This window comes from Clytia hemisphaerica, unplaced genomic scaffold (assembly GCF_902728285.1).
Source record: "Clytia hemisphaerica strain Z4C2 unplaced genomic scaffold, Clytia hemisphaerica genome assembly, whole genome shotgun sequence".
Lineage (NCBI taxonomy): Eukaryota > Metazoa > Cnidaria > Hydrozoa > Leptothecata > Clytiidae > Clytia > Clytia hemisphaerica.
In genome coordinates, this window is record NW_027103595.1 from 1,133,048 (window position 1) to 1,151,374 (window position 18,327).

An 18,327-nucleotide genomic window follows, 5' to 3' on the forward strand; every position below is an offset into this window, starting at 1 on the left:
CCACTGTGTTAAAAAAGTTCAAACGGTTTTGAGATAAAGCGTATATAAGAACATAAGGCTTGGATGGCCAAGTTAAGAACATTTTTAGGCTTAAAACTCAAAAAGTTAAGAACATCCGAAAACTTTAAAAGTTTTGGATGTTCTGATAACGAAAACGTGTATGGTAAAAATAAGAACATTTCGTTGTACAAAAGCTTAAATTCAGCTCAGTTTTGGCTTTTAGGAACTTTTTGAGGAAAATTCAGCATTAGAATACTGAATACTGAATACTATTTGTGAAAATTTGTTGAACGTTTAAATTAAATGATGATTTCTAACCCGGGGGGGGGGGGGTGACTTGTATGGTCCGACCCACGGCATGTGCCGCCCTTAAGGGTAGGTTATTCGAGACACTCAAAATGCACTGTAAGGGTGTGTAAGGGTCTTCTTTCTTCTGTAAGGGTTCTATTTTGAAAGCCATGGCGGCACATGCCGCCGTTTAGAAATCCAGTCCCCCCCGGGTTTCTAGCTTATGAGGGTTTTACTTTATAAAAATTATCCACTTTGTTTTGGGACACACTGTTCGTCCTATGCAGTTCATATGCAGTTACGTTTTATGTTTTAGTTCAATATTCGTTTCGTGTTTCCTTATCTTCAAATTCATATATTTCAAATCAACCAAGTTGTCCCCAAGCTCTTTTCAAAAATCCATTATCTCCTAAAACTTTACATTCTTTTTCATGATATGGTTTATCCCAAGTCAAGATTCGATCATCCCAAAACTCAATGGTTTTGTTTGTATAGGTGGTCTCAAATTCAGGCGCACCATAAACAAAATCCTTAACAATTTGACGGAAATTCAAAATCAGTTTCTGGTCACTGTCCGTAATATTATAATCGGGGTAGTAATACTTGATCCCGAATAAAACATCGGTATCAATACCATGGTACGCTGTTGATTCAAACTCATTATCGTCATTCTGATTTTCCGATAAAGGCTGGCTATGGAGATACCGGTAAACCGTTAAGTTAGATTCTAATGATATGTTATGGACAATATCATTAGTCTGGCAACTTAAAACAATATCTGCAGCCATCTGGAGGTAAACCAACTGTGGTGTTATATCAGCTGGAGATGTTTTATCATCAGGACGTTTCTGGCGATACAGATTCATTAATTCCTCATAAGTATCCATATCGGTGAAACTCAGAATCCTTGGTTTGAGAAACTCCTCAAGTCCTTGGATTGTCTTAGTTGCATTTTGTGGAGGTAACTCCGCAGCAGTGTTTCCTATAAGAACTTTCAAGTCTTTTTGGAGATATTTCCCTGGTGAACCCAAAGGAGTATTGATGATTTCATCATCAATGACGCGAATGGGGTAATCGTTTAGTCTTCGATTGAAGGGGAATACCCAGGAGGATTCATTTAAGGGTCTCATCATTGAAGGATCCTTGTCAAGAATACTGGTCATTGTTTTCTCACGAAGACAGGTCATTACATCTCCATCATTCCCGTTTGAGCATCTTAAATCTTCTTTGAAACTGGAACCATATCTCGAATCAGCTCTTTGATAAGTCGTTTCCAAAGATACTGGATAACCACTTGCTGCAATAGCTTTATTAAAAAGACCATCCGTTAGAGGTGATGTTATTAATGAAAACACTGCAGCTCCACCGCCAGATTCACCAAGGATTGTCACTTTGTTAGGATCACCACCAAAAGATTGGATATTCATTTTAACCCATTTCAATGCTTCGATCATATCCAGGATTCCAAAATTGCCATACTGTCCTTCCTCGCCATCATTGGTTGACCATAACTCTTTGATAGATAAAAAACCAAAGATTCCTAATCGATAGTTTATGGAGACAGTGACCATACCGAGAGATGCTGAAGTTTGTTCATCAGGGTAGTACCAATCGCTGGATCCTCTAGCTAATGCTCCACCATGAATCCAGAACAATACTGGTAGAGGTTGATCAGGAGTTGCAGATTCCGGTTGCCTGATAGTTAATATGAGACAATCTTCTGTTATATTGATGATATTATTGGGTGTCTGAATCTGAGCGCACCAGATCTGTTGATCACTATATTTCAATGTTTTACTTTGTTTCTGTATTGGTTTAGGAGCTTTCCATCTTAAATCTCCGATAGGTGGTTCAGCATATGGGACATTTCGAAAGCGATACACATTCTCTGTTTTGCCATCATCTCTGGTCACTTTGATGATTTTCCCTTCGATTCCACCTTGCTTTGTTTGTACGACTTTAAAGGAACTTGTTGGTAAGCTCTTGTTGTTGTCATCATCTTTCTTCAATGTGAAGACAAGAGCTAAAGTTACGGCAACGACAATGATGAGTATGATAAGGGTCGCGATCAGCAGTCCTATAAGTCAAAATAAACAACAGTCAATAGCCTAGTTAACTAAGCCCGTATTCACAAGGCTAAAGGCCGGTCTCCACTTGCGCGCGCTGCGATCGCACTTTTTCGAGCAAAGCTTCAACGCTATTGGTCAAAAGAAAAATGAAGCAACTCTATGGGCGCGATCTTACGTAACGGTTGAAAAGAGCGCGCGCAAGTGGGGACCGGCCTTAAGACACACGGCTGAGGCAATATAGCGTTTTCGGCGCTTTAAAGATTTTTTATAGTTACGGGTTTTAAGTTTGCCTTGGAATACTGTTATTCAGTCACAACTTTACATCAGATTTATCCTGGTGACCGAATCAAACTAGTTTATAACTCTAGGCGGAACAGTCAACTCTCGTTTATTCGCACTTCTATTATTCAATCACCACTGAGTTTTCTGTCTTGAGATTCAAATCCCTTGCCATAAAAAACCATGGGAATATCAATCACAATCGAGTTTCAGTCCTTTATTTTTATCCCGAATAAGTGAAAAAATCTCACCGGCGTCTGTGAGAAGGGGGAGTAACATATCTTTCGAAAGGTATGGAATGTCACATAAGGACTTAAAATTAGTAACCGTATAAATATTCAAATTTCTTTCAAAGCCAGTTATTTAGCCAACTTACCTTTTTTGTTAGCCATTTTTCTAAGAACATAAAAAATACTTCGTGTGTTGCCAAAGTCAAAGCAGTTGTAAATTCATCAAAACTTTTTCAAGGGTTTTACAAAAATACTTGCATTACAAGCAAAATTTTGCTGTTTTGATAGTAAACAAACACTACATTTACTTTTGACAGCAACACACTACACGTTTTTTTTATTAGAACACCTAAAATTTGGCTGAGCCTGGATGCGCTTATTTTTTTAGCAATTTTCAGCCTAAAATACGACAATATCATGCAAAATAAAGAACATATAAAATTGGTAAAATTTGGACAATATTTGACTCTCGATTTTAGGAAATCCATCCATAAGTTCGGTTAAAACTGCTTGAAAAGAGGAAAAAAATTATAGTTTCTTGTCATTTTTTTTCCATACTGAGGCTGGGCATGTTCTTACGATGTTCTTAATTTTTCGACTAATTCCAGCCAAAATGTTCTTATATATTTACTTTTCTGTAATCAGATAGAATAATATCTTACATTGGCTGCGTCACCGTCTATTCTAGGCTACGTCATATCTCTTCCTCCGTTTCTAGCGTAAAACTCCTACTCTTCGGGATATGAGCACTCCTCTTGTTTTGAATATTGAAATTTTCCGGATAAATCGCATGCGCACTGAGGTTTTAATGAAACAATAGAGAGTTTCAAAACCTAAGCCAATCAGCTGTGTTTTAAACATTCTTTTATTTGAAATTGTAAACATCTTTTGTGAAAGTTTTCTATTTATAACTTGATTTTAGGGAAAAAATAATTTCCGAGTCAAATTGGTTGATTAAAAAGTCAGCTTAGTTCCAATAATTCATTCCTATTTTTCTGGGTCACTGAGACAGGGGTGTAAATAGAAATTTTACTGCCAAATCATTGAAGAAAATGTCAAAAGCAGATAGACACAATGATATATACCTTTTTTTTATAAGAACCAGTAAAATTTTGTTGAGGCTCGACTTTACTTATTTTTTTGACACTTTGAGCCTCAAATTGTTCTTATCGAGTTCTTATTCATATGGTGTAATTGAGGTATTTTAGGCGTTTTACCTCTAAATTGCTTGAAATTGAGTAATTTCAGGCTCAGCATTGTTCTTAAATTGTTCTTATAAAAGAAAAAAAGTGTACTCTCCAGACTAAAATTTGGTTGTGTTGACGTTGCCCCAATGAGATAGGTGATTTGTACGCTTTAACTTTTCCGTGTGTCTTATGGTTGGTCCCAGGACATTGTGTAAATATTGTAAATATTTATATTTATCCAGAAATCCTCCTTTTAGATGAAATTGAAAATTAAAATGAACAGCAAAAATCGAGCTGAGCTTCTCAAAGTGATAGCGTTGAGCGATCGGGGTTGAAGATTGTGACACGAGGATGTCACCACGATACGCAGTTTTTATCTACAATATAAATCAGGGTTAAACATGTTTGGACTTTTGAAATTTAAAATTATAAGTTTATGAAAATAATCCTAAAATTACGCAGCACATCTTACGTGTGTCATATGGTGTTTCTCCCAGGACATTGAAAAAATATTGATCCAGAGAATCCTCTGTCTAAATGAAAATGAAAATGAAAATGTATTATGTACTCAAAACAAACACAGACGCTAAAATTCTCCTTATGACCTTTTTAATGTACGAAATGAAAATTTTCTAAGGCTTACTTAGCTAGGCGAGACCGATTTAATTTCTTGTTCTATGGGTAGATCGTTAGAAAAATATGGGTCGGTCAGTCGGTCGGTCGGTCGGTCGGTCGGTCGGTCGGTCGGTCGGTCGGTCGGTCGGTCGGTCGGTCGGTCGGTCGGTCGGTCGGTCGGTCGGTCGGTCGGTCGGTCGGTCGGTCGGTAAAATAAGAATAGATTTTGCATTTATCAGGGTTGGTAACGTACCGAAAATATTTTCCGAAAAATATCCGAATCAAAATTTCAAGATCATAATAAAATTTTAGTGTATGGAATGCTTGATTTTCTTAATTTTTCAAATTTCTTGAATTAATTTCCAGCTTTATTCAAATTTAATTCTTACAAATAACTAGTGTGTAAAATATATTGTAGTGGAAATTCAATATTATTTTTTTGATTTTAGACGGGTCGGGCCCGTAGAACAACAAATCAAATTGGTCTCGCTCTACACCCGCTGCTCACTGACCCGATGGGACCTTCTCCAACTGGAAAATAAAGTCGGCCAAAATAATGTCCCCAGTGGAAAATTCTACTCTAATATTTGTCCTGCTGAAAATGATTAAAAAAATCGAATCCTCACTGCAAAAATATTGTGCTATTTTTTCCATTCCTACTGAATTTTGTGATTCGAAGACAATGGAATTCAAATCCCAATCGAATTTCAGTTTGTTTTTACCCCCATTGACTGAGAACATTCGAAGAAGGGGTTGTATTTATGGGTATGATGATGATGTTTATGACCTACGCATAGGGTCCTCCAGGGTTCAGGTACCCCAATCATTTTGGCACTCTCAATTTTTTTTGAGCTTTTGAATTTAAGAATACTTCCAGGTATCTGGCTTTTTTAAGACTTTTTTTTAGGTACCCCCAAATTTCTGGGGGGTGGACCCTATGCTACATTATGATTTGACACTTAGAGGACCCTATTGATGTCAACGTATCTAATTTAGGAGGCAAAGATAATGAAATGTCAGAAATCTAATTAATAAATTTCGTTTTTGAATAGAGGAGATTTGCCGTGAAAAGTAAAGAAAATACATTTCAGAAATCCCGCCCATTAAATTTGACCAGCTATGCAAAGTGAAAGACAAATAATTATTTCATTGATATGAAGGGCCCCCGGGGGGGGCAGCTGGGCAAAAGGACCGACGGGTATGTGCGGGCACTAAGGGTGTCTTTTTCAAGGCACCTCAAATGCACTGTAAGGGTCGGAAAAACTAGAGATGCACTGTAAGGGTAGAAATTTCAGAAAATTCTTGAAAAATCTAGATATTTTGACCAAAAATGCTAGAATTTTGACCATTTTTTGCACGAAAGGGATCGAAAATTTGGCGGAAAATGCACTCTAAGGGTATGATTTTCACTGATTTTTGCTGCACTGTAAGGGTGCAATTTTAAAAGCCAATTTTTGGCCCGCACATACCGTCAGTTCGCAAACCCAGTGCCCCCCCCGGGGAAGGGCCCTTCCCCAACGTTTAAAAAATGATCGAATTATTTACAAAAGGCATTTTATCACTGGCGGATTTAAGACAATAAAGCAGCTACGTCGGAAACATGCGAAGGAGTGCAACGCTCGTTAAAAAAAAACAATAAAATTACAATTACAAATCTCTTCTTCTGTTAAGTTAGACGTGGTCTAAAACCGCCTATTATTTTTTGTACGACTTTGTGTTTTAACCAATCAACAAGCTTGTAGCTTAGAAATACAGTCTCATTTAAAATCAGTATAAAAGGTCCTAGTTGTGTGGGAAATCAAAAATTGTGAGGTGCATTGGATGCTCATATTTTGGCAGTGATTTAACATTTTACCAGAAACCAAGATGACTTCATATTCACTACTATTACTTGCTTTGGCTGCAGTTTGCATATCTGGTAAGAGATGTATTTGAAATAATATATATCTGGCATATCCAATATGACAACACCCCGCTGGGACCCCAGCCCCACTGGAAAATTTGCCCCGGTGGGAAAAATATCCTCCAATTTAAACCCCACTGGGAAAATGACTTTGATTTTATCCCCATTTGAAATGAGAGTGAAAAAATTGATAGAATTTACCCTAATGATTTAAGAGCTGACAATATATTATGGATACTTTTTCAATATACTGTGAGTACTTTCCAATAATTGCCAGCACTCACCAATATACTGTCTAACACAATATATTGCGTAGTGTATGTAGCCCTTGATTCATTTTCAGCACAAGATAAACCTACAATACATCACCGATATGTATGCCGCAAGAACTATCCAAGACAAGAGCCAGTCAGCTGTCAACAAACTGCCAAGAAAGTTATCAAAATTCACAAAGCAACTTACGGCAGACAATGGTCAACACCTTGTAAATATGCATTCCCAATTAGAAGTCGTTGTACTGATATTGTTACTGAAGGCATGAAAAAAGTTTGCGATGGAAAAAGGTACTAGTATGCTTCTTCAGTGATAAAGTTCTTCCGTCTTAGACGGATTACCGACTTAGTACTCTGTACCAGAGTGTATCTCACGTTTATCGCTTCGTAGTACACTCTGTGCGCATTGTCTGTTTGATAAAAAAATTCCCGTTCAGAGACCTCTGCGATGAAGTATAATTTATAAATAGCAAAACTTCTCTCACTGTCTCCCCCTCTCACCAACACTCCATCGCAGCGATTTGAAAAATCTCAAATGAGAAAAGACAATGACAACAGGCCCTCTACGGCATGAATTTTAAAATTAGCCGTAGATATGGGTTTGTGTACAAACAAACGGATTACCGACTCAGCGAAGTATATAAAAACGCTTTTCTGTTTCAAAATTTTGTACAAGTCACCGAAATTCCAAGAATAGTTTACCTGCTAATTTGCTGTGAAAACGACAGTTTAAATGAGTCTGACGTCAGATTTCGTCTAAAATGCAACTAAGAAAAGTTTTTTAAGGATTTAAGGTAAAGGGCTACATACACTAGACAATATATTGTCGGCAATATATTGAAAAGGTGTCCGCAATATATTGTCAGCTCGATTTGCAATATTCCAACAATATAGGGGGATCGTTTACAGAAAGAAAATTCCTTTTTATAATAGAGTACCAGTTGTTTACTTCGTACATTATGGTCCGCAAACCATATTGTGAGGACTGATTTGTTGACCGTTTTTCTCACCCGCTGAATTTTACTTCCCTTTTTTCAATACAGAATCTGCAATCCAAACGATCAAAAGAATCAAATCTTGGACATGCACTCATGCTGGGGTGTCGATAGTGCATCCAGTCGATTTTATTTCGAAATTTTCTACGAATGTGTTGATGGTAAGTTATTTGATTATTTTCTAAAAATTCTCAATGTTTTATTTTTCCACGATTGTGCAACCCATTTTTTCTTTTATAAGAACAATTTTATTAGAACATTAAAATCGCCAAATAATAAGAACAGTTTAGGAACAATCCTGAGCCTGAAGTTACTCGATTTCAAGCAATTTAGGGGTCAAAGTACGTAGTAAAGATTGGGTATAAACCACTAAAATATCTCAATTACATCCTACAAATAAGAACATGATAAGAACAATTTGAGGCTCAAAGGGTCAAAAAAAATAAAAACAGCTGAGCCTCGGCAAAATTTACTGGTTCTCATATAAAAAGTGTATAGTACAATAATGGTCGAAATCTATTGAGAACTAAGCTTATTTCCTCGTTTTTCTAAATTTTGAGTTCGGGTGAGAAAGTCGATTTTGGGCCATCTCTTAAATTTAATCGGACATTTCAATTTAGCTCGGGTTTATAGACTTTCAGGCTATATTATGAGCATTATTGGACCATTTTTGAACTTTTGGATCCTCAGATCCTAAGATCCTAAAATTCAGAGTTAAAACTCTACCCTGGAAGGGTAGGCTACGTAGGATAAAGCGCTTCCAAATCGATTGTGGCTATAAGATTTCGTGGGAATTTCCCTTTTTTCTCAAATATTACGACCGTGATTGTAAGTAGTTAGGTAGTCAACAATATTGCCAAATGCATATTTGTCTCGTGTTTCTTCACTACTCTCCATCCTCCGAAAGTACAAGTTTAATCTTTGTTCGAAAAATCTTATTTTCATTTTTAGCAACTCCAAAGCCTGAAACAAAGCAAAAAAGTAAGTAAATCAGAGCTGGTATAGAGATCCATAATTTCTTATCAAAACAACACATTGACTTTAGACAGCCCACTCTATGCCAACTTTAATTCACAATTAGAATAGGCAGGGCAAAAAGTGGGCCGTCTAAACTAGAGCTTATATGCAATAAATCACATCAAAAGCTTCTCAGCGAGAGTATGGTAATGCCTCAATTTGAATTTGTCTTACTTCTCCCTTCCTATTTTATTTGTTTTTATTTTTCCTAAAGGACTGTATACACAGGGACAAATTGTAAATATAGACAGTGTCTCTCATCCTAGCTATGAACGGTTACCAGGAAATGTATTCCGTGCTTAAGGATATTATTAAAAGGTACAGGCATGTTTCAGCCAGTAATAATACTACACTCCGGCTTTTTTTTCTACGAAATAACGGACATGAAAAATCCCGGTTTTTGGTGAGGTATTGTTAGGCATGTTTTACATTTCCAGCATTCCAACGACAAATTTGTAAAAAGAATCGTCCAAAGAAACCATTGTTGAGCTGTGCACAAGATGACTTATATCCGAACATTGTCAAGGCTTCATATGGTCGTCATGGTCCCAACGCACAGAAAGTTTGTTTGACTTATCGTCCTTGGGGATACATTCCCAGATGTTACGAGGAAGTTACAACCAAGGTATACTTTTATTAAGCCTACGGATGTTCTTAACTTTTTGAATTTTAAGCCTAAAAATGTTCTCAACATTTTCTTATTTACACCCTTTTTTGAAGATTTTATTCCATTTTCCTTTGAAATTGGGTGCTTTAAAGTCCACAAAACCTTAAATGTTCTTAACATGTTCTTGCTTAAACTAAACACGTGCTATGAGTAGTGGTGAACATTATAAAGCTGCAATCTGATTGGATGATATCAGAATTAAGAGATCTTGAAATGGCGTGCTTTCTATTGTTTTTCTAACAGCCAATCAGATTGCAACTTTAATAATGTTCAACATCAAGCTTATAGTAAGGATTTAATTGAGTTCATAATAATCTTCTCATCGCTAATAATCACAGGTTCAAGATGTTTGTAAAGGAAAGAAAGTTTGCAATCCAGAAGCACACAAAAACGCCATTTTGGGAACCACTAGTTTCTGCTTGAAACGTGACGGTCAAACACCGTACAGACAATACTACTTCGAAGTTGACTACAAATGTTCCGCTCAAAGTAAGCTTTTATCCTTTATTTTTTTATATGGAAAATGAGGCTCACTGAGAACATAGGAAAATGCTGAGCCTGGAATGACTGAAGTATAAGCAAATGTCAGCTATCAAAATCGGGTATAAAGCCTGAAATATATCTCAATATCAACGCGAAATTAAGAATAGGATAACAGCAATTTAGGAATCAAAGTGACCAAAATTAGAGAACAGCTGAGCTTCTTTTTCTTCTAAAAGCAATTTCGGCAAATGAGGCAGAATGAGGCTCACTTAGAAACAAATTAGAAACAGACTGGGGCTTTGAATGACAGAATTTTAAAGCAAATGTCAAATTATTTTTGAAAATATTGGGTATCAAGTCTAAAAAATAGCTTTTTTTCCAAGAAACTAAGGCTGAAAGAGGTCAAAAAATGGGAAGCACTGAAGGGTGGAGCTGCAAAAAGCTTTTGTCTATTTACGATAAGTTTCCATACATTTATACTACTATGTTGAGTCCATTCTTCAGGAAAGGATTCTTCCTGACTAACACGATTTCCACATGAAAGCGGAAAATCGTGAGCCAAAAAGGAAATGTTTTATAACTATGAAATCATATTTTCCTTATTAAGCGACCGTAGCATAAAGGTAGAGCATCCAGCTACGGTGCGCAAGGTTGTGGGTTCGATCCCCAGCCAGGTCATACCAAAGATTCCCAAAATGGTACTTGATGCCTCTCTGCTTGATGCTCAACAATTAAGAGAAGGATCAAATGTCATAAATGGTCCCCTACAGGACACTTTTTTTGTCTGGACAACAAAATGGCCATAAATGGGCCGTTTTACCCCCTGTGCTCACTTTGATTATTCTATACCCTTTGTTACGTCCATTTAAATGTACCCTGAAATTACCATTGAAATTTGACCTTTCTTGAAGGAGTTATTGTCAAAAAATAGTTTTTACCCCTTTTTTGGCATGGTGCATGATTTGTACCATTTAAATGACAGTGTCCTGATGCTCAGCAACTAAAGAGACGAATCAAGGGTAAGTGGAGAAATCCAGGGAAAGCAGTGGCGCCCTCCCCTACCTTCGGGTAGACAGCTATACGAAAAGGGAGCCTTCGGGTCGCCCTCGACTGCGGTCGCAAACTTACTTACTTATTTTCCTTATTTAAGTTGCCTACTGTCAAGATACCAATGTGGAAACTGCTAAAAAAGCCACCTGTCAGAATAAACATGCTTTATTTATTGATAACGCAAGACTTGTTGCTAAGCTTGGCAAATGTACAAAGAACTGGGCCAATTCATCCAATTATATTTGTGAACAAGACATTACAAGTACCATTGCAAAGTAAGATATTGTTTTCTCACCCAAAAGATTGTTTTTATACCCAGTTTGACGTTGTTTCAACGTTCCTCTGACGTTCAAAACCGTTCATATACACCTTCAAAATGTTATTCAAAGTTCATAAAATGTTATATTCCCGCTTTAGGCGGGCCTTGTTTCTTCATTTTTGTACCACGTTGGGTTTGCTGATTTAGCTGTGGTCAAATACCGAGTTCGTGAATGTTTTGAACGGATATTGGATCAATAATTCTATGTTAAACAGGTCCTATTTAGGTCGGAGATTCTGACTTTAGCCTGAAACACATTCAAATCACATAATATTAAAAAGGCTCCTCCAGTGATAACTCTGATCACGATATCGCGCAATTTTTGTCTTCCATCACAATCACGCAAAACAGCAAAAAAAAATTGGATAATCTCCCGGGATGAGCTGGAGTTTTTATAAGATACTTCACTAATTGGTCATTTGAAGTGATAGAGATGACGCGTTCTTTAGAAAAAGTAACAAAATTGTTTTATTACTGGTTAACGACCAACCAAATCAAATAAGAGCTTGTAAAAACGCCAGCTTGTCCCGGATAATCACGCCTCCCTTTGAAAAAAGTCTCAATGATGCATCACAGCTCAAGAATCTTTCAAATCACGATCATGTTTTGACCTTTGATCACGCAATAACGAAGAAAAAATTTCCAAATCACGTAATCACGCTAGAAAAAAGTCCCTATCACGACATCACGCAACTGTTTGCTGGGCCTCCTGAAGATTAGCCAGTACCTAAGAAACTATATGTGCCTGGTGGTTCTCTTTAAAGGCTCAAATAAACTCCGCTTGATTTCTTTTCAGATATTTCAACGGAAAGCAGAAAATTCAAGATGATATTTACGATTACTTTGCTTATTTGTGTCCATCATACAAAATGTTGAAATTGACTTACGAATGTCAAGATGCAGCACAAGATAACCAAGGTTGGTTTTAGCTTATACGTTTTTTATAAGAATATCCTAAAATTTTGAAGCTTTTTCATGTTCTTAATTTAGGCTGTGAAACGCCTAATTTCATATGAAATCGCACAAAAAACAATCACAAAATGGTGACAATAAAAGCATCCAAAGGCTTGAAATATTTTAGGTGTTCTTATAAAAAACGTGTATTGTACATCTCCGGATTTTGACAACAGCAGCGGACGATTGGATATAGGAGTTTTTTGTGACTGGCGCTCTCGGTTATAGAATTGTTAGTTAAAATAGCTATGGCAGAAAAGGCCCGCCGATTTGACCAGAAAAACGAGGGGTTTGTTTTAATTGCACTTATTTATCGTCATGTTTACCGTTTTTTTTAATCAAATTCCAGCTGGCACAAAACGTTGTTTCAACCTTTATCTTACGTTATATGAACTTTGTGAACATTGGATAAACGTTAAAACAACGTTGTATGCCAGCTTGGATAAAGCATTTGAATAGTCTTATTCGTCTAGTACTGACTAGCTATTCACATAAAATATGCCGCAATAAAAAATCATGCACGTTTTAACTTTCAGATAAAGATCATTTTGTCTATGATGACAATTTAGGTGAGTTTTCTTATAGGGGAAAGAAGTTGTTTAAATCTTACATGGCTATTCCAGAAAAAAAATGTACCCCCTATGTTGAGGAGATCTTTTTTTGGTAAAGGTGACCCCCCTGGAATCTTTTTTCAGTTTTTCAGGACCCCCTTGGATTTTTTCATCACTTTTTGGACTACCCAGGATTTTCTCATTTTACTGACCACCCTGGTTTTTTACCTCATTTTACTGACTCCTTGAAAAACCAGATCCGGCTGGATTTTTCATTTTCCCTGGATCTCACACCTCCTCGAAACAGGGGAAACAGACTATTTCTTGAATAGCCCATTCACTTTAGCCCACTTTTAATTTATCACAGACTCGCAAACAGCACAAAGTGCTAGAACGCTCATCTTTTCACAAATAAAAAAACGACCTCTTGAAATTTCGTGGAAATTTTGGCTTTCAGAGGTTTCTTGTGCGAGTTTTGCTTCCAAATTTTTTGTATAAAAAAATATATGGTATAATTAGAAGTTATGCCGGTGTTTTCACCTTACAATATCAATAAACTCAGTAATGGGCAGTGAATGTGTTTATACTACTTACAGTTGACTCTCTCTCTAATTCGATCTTCAAGGGACCAAAATGTTTCTTCGAATTAGAGAAAGATTCGAATTACAGAGAATAATTTATACCACTCCCCAGATGAGGGGTCCAATATTCTAGTTCGAATTACAGAAGTATTCGAATTGTAGAGGTTCGAATTAAAGAAAGTGTTGACTGAGTTTGTAAATAATTTTAAAGGGTTTTGTGAAAGTTGGGAGGTCAACAAACCTTTGCCCTCCTTTTTCTGACGTAAATCGAAAAATGATCAAAAGCATCTATCTCCTTAGCTACTAAGTGCTCGAAACCGTTCATCCCACAAAAATGGTACTTAATGTCCTCATTAAAATTACCGAAAGGCAGTCAGTCGGCAATCTTTGACAGCATGAAGGCTATTTTATAATGATTTTCTCATAATTTAACTAAGGTATACCTCTGGATTGAATTAGTCAATTTTTGAAGTTATTTTGACTCATCATAGCAACTCTCACTGCTCTAACCATGAATTAAAATCACACGGAAGAACAATATGGAATAAAAACATTTCATAGATTAACCGAGATTAATACACCTTTTTGTGACTCGAAATAGTTTAACTCTTAACACTTTTAGGTTTAAAACTCGTTTAAAATCCTCTGGAAATCTTGAATTTTGCAGGGTATTTACAACTCGTTAACAGAATTTCATGAACTCAGTCGTTCTTTGGTTTCTGGGTTTCTTCTGACCGATAATTCAACCTTTCTCAAGGCAGATGAGATGGAGTTTTTATAAGATAATTTAATAATTGGTCATTATGACGAAGTAACAAAATTGTTTTAATACTGGTTAACGACCAACCAAATTAAATAAGAGCTTGTAAAAACTCCATCTCGTCCCTCACAAGCAAAAAAAGTGAAGCCTTTAAGCTCACCCCTCACTTAGAAATTTTGTTTGAAATCAATTTTTTTTACCTTTTCTCTACAGGTTATGGTAGCGGTGGTGGTCCTGGTCCAGTCACTGGTGAGTGATACTGATGATATGCACCATTGCAATAGCTTCCACGAACCCAACAGCTGATTGATGGATAGTGATGTATTGAGCGATTTTACGTCACTTACAACCAATCAGCTGTTGGGTCCGTGATGTAATGAAGACATTGTAATGGCGCATATTTTGAAGAAGCTTTGATCCTTATACTTTTGTTCATTCGCTTTGAAGTTTGCACTCTTCTTACTAGCATGTGGGAACCACTCTAAAGGGAATTAGTATGGTTTAGCTTACATGGTTTCCATATGTTCGAAAAAAGATTCCACACTTATAAAAGCGACTGGACTTTAAAAACTTTAAATTCTTCTAAAGTCACAACAATAATTTCTGCTTTCAAAATAAAACATTACCAAAGTACTACGCAATAAATACATCTTTCGCTACTTTTGAAGGTACAGTTGTCGCTCTCAAATTCGATTTTCAAGGGGAATTTTCATCGAATAAGGGAATGTATCGAATATGAGCTTCGTTTATGAGAGTTTTCTTGTTGACGGTGACTATCGAATATTGTTAACCGGTTACTTTTTCGAAGCGGGCTACATGGCTTTTTGCGCAATGCAATTGGTTCTTTTCGCATGACGACGGGCCTACATTGTCCAGAGTTGCCCGTCGTTAGGAAAATTCATTGTGACGTCACTTTTTCAAAAGAAAATGAACAATGCGTTGATATCATTTCTCTCATTTTTTATTTCTGACGTCAGAAATTATAGCAATTTTTTATCTCTTTTCGCTTGTTTTTTCTGCTTTATTTCGCTATTTTTCCTGGATAAAGCGCTAAAAGTCAATCAAAGTTGAAGGAAACGGTTAACAAATACAATAATGGCCGGGTTTTTTCGGGCTGTACTGAAAATATTGCCCTCAGTCAACGCAACAACCTCGCAAGCTCGGTCGTTACTTGACCTCGGGCAATATTTCTCAGTACAGCCCTCACTAACCGGTCATTATTGTATTAATAGAGCGTATCGAATAGTAGAATGTCGAAATAGAGAGCTTCAACCCTATGATATTTAGTAGAACTTATGTCACATAGAGAAAGTGTCTATCTCGCATCTATTGTTTCAAGGGATGGTACATTCAGTTCGGTCGGGGTTGTGGATGTTGAAATTTGTCGTTTTTTTTTAATGTTGCAAAGTAGGCACTTTCTCCCCCCTCATATCATATACCCCCTTTTCTATTTTACAGAGGAATTCAGTGAAAAGGAGATATACTGCCCAGCTGGTGAAGAATTGAACGTCTCCAAAGCCTCTGTAAGACATTTCAGCGACACCGATACCCAGAATGCTGTGTGTGAGGAAGATGCCACGGCCTTTGCCAAACAAATGTTCGATGGTCAAAATAAGATCACAGCATCAGTGGATTTATTCAAACACGTCCATTGCCATGTGCAGAAAGGATTGATGATCAACTATAGCTGTCAACCTGATGTCTGAATGAATCGAAGGTAGAATGTTTTAGATTTTTATTTCTATTCTATGGAGGGCGCGTACGTATTTCACGGTGTGACGGTATTTCGCAACCCCCGTAGGATCTGAGGATCCAAAAGTCCAAGAATGGTCTACTGGGGCTCAGAATATAGCCTGGAAGTCTATAAACCTCTCCCAAATTAAAATATTCGAATAAATTTTATCAATTAGCCCAAAAGTGACTTTCTCGCCCGAACTTTAAATTGCTAAAAACGAGGAATTGACCCAAATCCTCAATACATTTTGACCGACATTGTAGTATATGCTAAAAGATTCTAGTAGATCCAAATCAATAAAACCTTTTATCATTTCAGGGAATGCAGTAAGACACCTGGTGCAATCTCTCTGGCAAAACCCACTTTGTCGACCCCATAAAATCTGGACCATGAAATAATAAGACGATATCTGTATCTGTAAATATAATCAAAAACTCAAAAATTCAATTAAATCATCTGTTTTAAATTCTCTTTACCTCAAAATGTCATGTTTTGAAATATTTGAGCATCATTAGCCAATAATTAGATGCGTGGTAAAACCTCAGATTACCCAACGTGAGGAAAATCCTTCATTTATTACCTTTTGACAGAGATGGCGAGGTGTCTTAAGTTTCTCTACACACCATTATTTTCGTATGCGACCCAAAGGTTCGGCTTTTTTAGCTGTATAGCCGAAGCTAAAGGAGGATGTCAATCCTTTCTCTTGATTTCTCCTCTTACCGTTGAACCATCTCCTTAGTTGTAGAGCATCAGGCAGAGAGACATCAATCAAATTTGTCAAGGCTTTTGTAGGGCCTAGCTAGGGGGTTGAACCATTGAGTTTTAAAGCCCGAAGGACTAGAGTTCAATCTCTAACCTTCCTCAGGCAAGAAAAAGTGAAGCCTTAAAAAATGCGCCGCATTTTTGACGACAAATTGAATCTAGCAATTCCTTTGTTTACGATTGATATTTTTTTCGAAATTTAGCGGTAAATTTTAATTTCCAACCTGTCATTTGTGTAAAAACCAGGCGATCCGCTCAAGGCCGCGCAACTTTGGTAGGATTTGTTGGCTTCAAATCCTACCAAGGAGATTGACTTCTAGCCCTTCGGGCTTATACTTCATTGGGTTGAACTCATAACTTATGCATTTTAGCCGGAGTTTCTACTTTTCATCAGAGTCTCGTCTAACCTCTCTTGTCTTATGTATATGTATATTATCCGATTTTCTACAATAACAGGATAAATTCTGCAAATTGTTTTCTGTATGATGTTCTGGGCCTGGCTTCATAGACTATTTTGTATATTAAGTCAAAGATAAAATGATAGAAGTCTTCTATTTTATAATTTTTTCTAATTTTTTCCAAGTGTCCAGTTTCGGTTTTATTCGTTCATGAATTGGGCTGTTCTTGCCCCCTCCCCCCTTTATAATTTGGACGCCCACGTACTTTCTGAGGACTTTGGTATCCATGGTGAAGGAGTACTGCTTCTTTTGAGGAATATTCATGAAATCATTTCTCAAAATAGTATCCGGCGGTCAATGAATCTATCGAAATTAATTGGTATCAGAAATTAACAATTTCCTTGTCACCGCCATCATCAGAACTATCTCGTTGAAAAATCTCTAAATCCTTTTTATGAACAATTGGTTCTTTATAGTTCGATATGCAAGATGAAAAACCTCTTGTTTCGAATTCCGAGGGGGATGCTGGGGATGTGCCGCTGGTCAGGGTACCTTTTTTCACTACCATGAATCCCACTTAGGGTCGTAAAAAAACCAAAATAGAAATATTAGCCCTTCTTAGGTTACCTTTTTGGGGGAATTTGGGAAGAAAATTATTCACTGGGGATGTGCCGCTGGTCAGGGTACCTTTTTTACCACCATGAATCCCACTTAGGGTCGCAAAAACACCAAAATAGAAATATTAGCCCTTCTTAGGTTACCTTTTTGGGGGAATTTGGGAAGAAAATTATTCACTGGGGATGTGCCGCTGGTCAGGGTACCTTTTTTACCACCATGAATCCCACTTAGGGTCGCAAAAACACCAAAATAGAAATATTAGCCCTTCTTAGGTTACCTTTTTGGGGGAATTTGGAAAGAAAATTATTCACTGGGGATGTGCCGCTGGTCAGGGTACCTTTTTTACCACCATGAATCCCACTTAGGGTCGCAAAAACACCAAAATAGAAATATTAGCCCTTCTTAGGTTACCTTTTTGGGGGAATTTGGAAAGAAAATTATTCACTGGGGATGTGCCGCTGGTCAGGGTACCTTTTTTACCACCATGAATCCCACTTAGGGTCGCAAAAACACCAAAATAGAAATATTCTTCCTCTTAGGTTACCTTTTTGGGGGAATTTGGAAAGAAAATTATTCACTGGGGATGTGCCGCTG

The 18,327-nt window shown here is 37.0% G+C and overlaps 2 protein-coding genes across 3 annotated transcripts; one reads left to right on the forward strand and one right to left on the reverse strand.

The window, feature by feature from the left end:
* Positions 1 to 554: 554 nt before the first annotated feature.
* On the reverse strand, positions 555 to 3,082 carry LOC136801634 (fatty acyl-CoA hydrolase precursor, medium chain-like). The gene is made up of 2 exons (XM_067058275.1): positions 3,013 to 3,082; positions 555 to 2,365 (listed from the first exon to the last, which is right to left on the reverse strand). Exons 1-2 carry the CDS (start codon positions 3,026 to 3,028, stop codon positions 654 to 656), a joined length of 1,728 nt encoding a protein of 575 aa, XP_066914376.1. The 5' UTR covers positions 3,029 to 3,082; the 3' UTR covers positions 555 to 653.
* A 3,387-nt stretch (positions 3,083 to 6,469) lies between these two features.
* LOC136801632 (uncharacterized) lies at positions 6,470 to 16,407 on the forward strand. Of its 2 annotated transcripts, XM_067058272.1 has the most exons (12): positions 6,470 to 6,586; positions 6,915 to 7,134; positions 7,887 to 7,999; positions 8,790 to 8,819; positions 9,293 to 9,480; positions 9,861 to 10,011; positions 11,156 to 11,330; positions 12,171 to 12,292; positions 12,865 to 12,897; positions 14,434 to 14,469; positions 15,679 to 15,937; positions 16,274 to 16,407. In XM_067058272.1, the coding sequence occupies exons 1-11, from the start codon at positions 6,535 to 6,537 to the stop codon at positions 15,924 to 15,926; spliced, it is 1,368 nt and encodes a 455-aa protein (XP_066914373.1). In that variant the 5' UTR covers positions 6,470 to 6,534; the 3' UTR covers positions 15,927 to 15,937; positions 16,274 to 16,407. The 2 variants fall into 2 exon arrangements, with proteins under 2 accessions (XP_066914373.1, XP_066914374.1); XM_067058273.1 differs by lacking the exon at positions 12,865 to 12,897.
* Positions 16,408 to 18,327: the final 1,920 nt, after the last annotated feature.